Here is a 4,598-nt window from a genome sequence, read left to right as displayed (position 1 = left end):
TGACGCATATGCATGTACTTATGTTGTGTAGAAAGTTTGAGCTGATTCCAATCAAAATTGAATTATTTAAAAAATTTTTAAAGTTACTCAAAAATTCAGCTTAAATACATGTACTGTAGTACATGGTCTTTGGCTAAATTTTCCTTTAAAATAATTCACTTTTAAAATTACATTTTCTGATACATGCACATGCATCATAATACTGTAAGAGGGAAGAGTTTATACAGGACATTCCTATCAAATTTCAATACCTCTCCCCCTCACTGTAGCATGTGAACTATTCTACCATTCATCTTTATTCCTTATGTACAGTAATGTACTGCTATATACTGAAGATTATATTGTGTATCATTAATGTACAATGATTCCAGTACTTGATACAGCATGAATAAGGTTCATATATTAATAATCATGAATGTTTATAAAAGGCAGATACATACACTTACCTTGTCCTACATACATTGTTGGTTTATTCTGATGACTAATACCAACAATGCTCCTCATATCATCTCCTGTATGTATATAAACTCTACATAAACAGAAAGCATTTGGACTTAGCCATGGCTATGTTTACTGAAAGGAAATGTTATGATAAACTTTAAAGATAAAGGGACAACATGGTCCATTAAAATATTCACCTAATAAATATAGTCAGATGATATTATACACTATATCATACACTAGCTACTATTACTACTACTAGTATAACTGCTACTACTGAAGAGTTGGCATAGGGCATAGCTATCACATTTCTCTATACCTCTCCCCCTCACTATAGTATAATGTGAATAAAATGCTGTTATTTCCTTCTCTTCTGTCACTATTTACATATTCCTATCATTTTGTCTCTTCATTACTAATACATTATATGCCTAATCATAGCATTGATATGTCATATAGCATGAAGAGAGTGAGTGAGAAATGGGATGAAGAGAAAGGGATGATCTAGATCAGAGGAAGAGAGAGAGGGGGGTGAGCCATAAAGTGCTGTCTGATTCTGATAACAGATAAACTGCCATCAGTATGTAAACTAAGTACTAGTTAATGAGCTCTGACAGTAACATAGCTATAGTGATAGAAAGGGGAGGAAATGTGATATACTTGTATATGTACACAGTTCTACATGAGCAAAGAGGGAGGGGATGGTTTGTATAATGTTATCTTATGCCTACCCCATTTCTTTCTCTTTAAGGGACACTGTTACAATAGGTGCATTTATCATTCATCTGTCACAGGTATAGCTAACAGATGTAGCAAAGCTAGCTGTTTAACATCACCTCACAAAAAATTAATGTTTATCTCTAGTAAAAGAAAGATCTAAAAGGTACAAATAATTAATAATTATGTCAATATCAAACTAGTTTAGATTAATAAGTTTAATACTTATGATTCATCCTCGTCATCCAAGCACTGTAGGACAAACCTTGCACACGAGACAGCTCCAAATGGTTGCCACTTCTTGTCTTTTTCTTCTGTTCCCCAGTCGACGATAGCTTTTATTACGATCCATTCAAATTTTACTCTCTCAGCAGCCTTATAAATACCCTTTGCTTCCATTTCTCCTCCAAGTGCTTTTTGGACATATTTCAACTTCTCTTCTTTTGCTTCTTTGCTACGAAACAGTGTGAATTCAGAGGCCAGATCACCTTGATGATGAACTTTAACAGCTTTACCTTCAAATTCAAAGACTTCGTCGTGTTTGAACAAATTAAAAAGTTTCTTTCCACATGGGTATGTGTTAGTTAAAACGATTGTGTCCTTTCCTTCAATACGCTGATGTGCAGTGTCGACAATACTTTTGGCAACGATAATGTCACCTAAGTTTGTTTTATCACCAAGATCTTTTGTTTTGCTCTCCTTTGCTCCATAGCATATCCCAATAGCAATGACATACTTAGCTTTTGTGTCATTTTGTACTGAAACAAGAATTGCTTCAGTCTCATCTGGGCCCTGGCCTGTCCTAGTTATTGCAAGATTATACGGCCCAAATTTTGCCATGATAAAATTTGCCACTTTATCTTTTGTGATAACTCTAACGTAATTACCATCACCTCCAGGAGAATCAATTGCACCCATCACAGCACGGTATTCTATATCTGTGGCAGTCACCAAAATGTAGCGGACTTTTTTTATAAACTCTTTATCTTCTTCGGTCAGATCTCTGAATTTTTTTTTCTTAATTTTTCGTTCAATATCCTCCAGTTTTGGGCAATATTCACTGACATCTGGAGGTGGATCTGATTCTATTGTTCATGTTAATTAGAAATTATCAAATTATTCTAACTTACTTTGGTCCTCACTTTTACTCTTGTCTTCACCAGTTGCTGCACTATCAACTGGTTCTCTGTAAATACAACAACAGATTCATTAATTGGAGTCAGTAAAGGATATTTACTTGGGATCAATCTTTTGCTTTTTAGCATTTGCTTGTGCTGTCCCATTGCTTTCTCCCAAGCCTGCCTTGCCTGATATGAAAAGAATAATGTTTTATTACAATTATTTTAAAGTATTAAAAATTAATAATTATGATTAATTCTTACCTATATATTCCAGAAGATTAGCCTTTGTTCTGCCCAGTTTATCAGAATAGTTATCACAAAGCTGTATTAATTCATCCCAAGTGCGATTCTTTTCAGCTTTAAACCACCTCTCGAATACCAAATTAAGATTGGTAGTTGCTGTTCCTGGTATTGGCATCAGATCATCCGTCTTTACACTCAATGCAGTCCCTATTAGCTTGTAATGGCTAGCAGAAGGATCAAATATTTGTTGGACTGCTGCCTCAGTACACTCTTTGCCTATAACAATAAGATAGGATATAATGTTGTTAGATTATCTTATCAAGTAAACTGTCATTATTATTATTTGACCTCAGTTAAAAGGCTATACAGCTGCAATAATATGCACATCTTGTCAATTAAATTCACACTATATTGTGTATTACTGCCATTACTTTTTAGTTAATTGGCTTTGTGTTCCATTGGTTTATATTGATCACAATGCATCACATCAAGTTACAACTAATGTGTGCATATTATTGATAGGCAGTGACTTGAAACCACTCCAGTGTGAACACTCAGGCCTGGCTCTGGCCCGGATATAATATGCCTTACTTTTAAAAGGGCCTTAACTTGTGAATGGATCAAACACTCAAGTTATACATAAGGAGCTATAACTAAACTAAACCAACAGCTTTTACCGGCAATAACAAAAACTAGGACTAGATCTATACTTGTTACAGTCTAAAAAGGAACAAGAACTATTTGCAATTCTTGCACCTATATTATAGAACTAAACTAGAACTAAAACTGAAAAGCCATTCTGGCCATTTGCAAGGTCTGTCTGCACCAGTAAATATACAAGTAGATCTATACAAAGTTGCTATTGTTGTTTACCTGTCGATGTTGCCATGAAGATGTGTCTTAATAAAGAGAGAGAGTGAAAGAGGAGGAGGAGGAAAGCAATAAAAGACAGGGCTGCTATCAGTTTAGATGTCTTCTTTCCCTTTTTTTCCTGATGCACTTACAGCCGCTTACTAGTAGGCAGGCCGGCCAGGCGAGAGGAAGGCCCCGCCTGACTAGCCTCAGCCTGCCTGACTCTGTGACTCACGTCACGCTGCCTTCCATCCTTTTAAAAGAGGAGGAGGTCTAGTGTGTGGGTGACGGTGTTTAGGTTTGCTTAAATAGCAAAATTAATTACTCTAGACATTTTTATTTGGCCAATTGTTTCAAAAAATGATTAGGAGAGAATTCTCCACTTTTATAATTTTTTTCTGATGCATATACATGTTCTTACATTGCGTAGAAAATTTGAGCAGATCATAGATTAAATTTAAATTTTTTACAATTTTTAAAAGTTGCTCAAAAATCAGGCCAAAGTCCCTTTACAGTATTATGGGCCAATTTTTGCCAAAATTGAAAAGGAGAGAATTTATTGTTTTAATACTTTTTTCTGATACATATATATCTACATGTTTTTATGTTGCATGGATGCTGTAGAAAGTTTGAGCTGATTCTGATCAAATTTTAATTTTTAAATTATGTATAATACAATGATGTAAAGATCTTAATTTCATGCATCAATTGATATCTGGCATGTCTTCATCTTCCTCTTCCACTTTTAATTTCTTGGCATTATATTGTCTAAAGTAGTAGATGGAAAATATGGGTAATAGCTAGTAGCCAACATAACGGTTTGTGTTGATAATATTCGATCTATTCATTTTCATTTACGATTACCTTGTATCAGTTTCTGCCAATTTTCGCTTATTTTCCTTAGCACCTGCAGAGACATAAGACATTAGATTAAATTGTGATCATTAATAATTCAATTATATCAACTGATGCATATAATTAAACATCAATATTGCATATATGCATGCACACCAGTTAAGGGCCATTGCCATAGACTCTCAGGAATATTAGGAATAATAAGCTTCTAAATCTATAATATACCTATATATGCCAGAAGTTTAGATTTTGCTTTGCCCAGTTGATCAGGAAAGTCATCACACAGTTTTATTAATGTATCCAAATTGACATCTCTATCAGCATCAAACCACCTCTGGAATACCAAATGAAGTTTAGTATTGCTGTGCC

At 34.5% G+C, this 4,598-nt stretch overlaps 2 protein-coding genes across 3 annotated transcripts in view; both read right to left on the bottom strand.

Annotated features, from left to right (window-relative positions):
- Positions 1–1,278: 1,278 nt before the first annotated feature.
- LOC109583199 (uncharacterized) lies at positions 1,279–3,525 on the bottom strand. 2 transcript variants are annotated; one of them, XM_019998443.1, is made up of 5 exons: positions 3,396–3,525; positions 2,541–2,798; positions 2,396–2,465; positions 2,289–2,344; positions 1,279–2,243 (listed from the first exon to the last, which is right to left on the bottom strand). In XM_019998443.1, exons 1-5 carry the CDS (start codon positions 3,409–3,411, stop codon positions 1,384–1,386), a joined length of 1,260 nt encoding a protein of 419 aa, XP_019854002.1. In that variant the 5' UTR covers positions 3,412–3,525; the 3' UTR covers positions 1,279–1,383. The 2 variants fall into 2 exon arrangements, with proteins under 2 accessions (XP_019854002.1, XP_019854003.1); XM_019998444.1 differs by having other exon boundaries at positions 2,301–2,344.
- A 527-nt stretch (positions 3,526–4,052) lies between these two features.
- Positions 4,053–4,598, bottom strand: part of LOC109583206 (uncharacterized) — a 4,895-nt gene continuing 4,349 nt past the window's right edge. Inside the window, exon 9 of the mRNA XM_019998450.1 lies at positions 4,053–4,142. Coding sequence (XP_019854009.1) covers positions 4,079–4,142 — 64 coding nt within the window. The 3' untranslated portion in view covers positions 4,053–4,078. The remainder of the gene's footprint in view (positions 4,143–4,598) is intronic.

The sequence above is a fragment of the Amphimedon queenslandica genome, unplaced genomic scaffold (genome assembly GCF_000090795.2).
Source record: "Amphimedon queenslandica unplaced genomic scaffold, v1.1 AMPQUscaffold_13319, whole genome shotgun sequence".
Classification (NCBI taxonomy): Eukaryota; Metazoa; Porifera; class Demospongiae; order Haplosclerida; family Niphatidae; genus Amphimedon; species Amphimedon queenslandica.
This window is presented reverse-complemented; position numbering and strand designations above follow the sequence as displayed.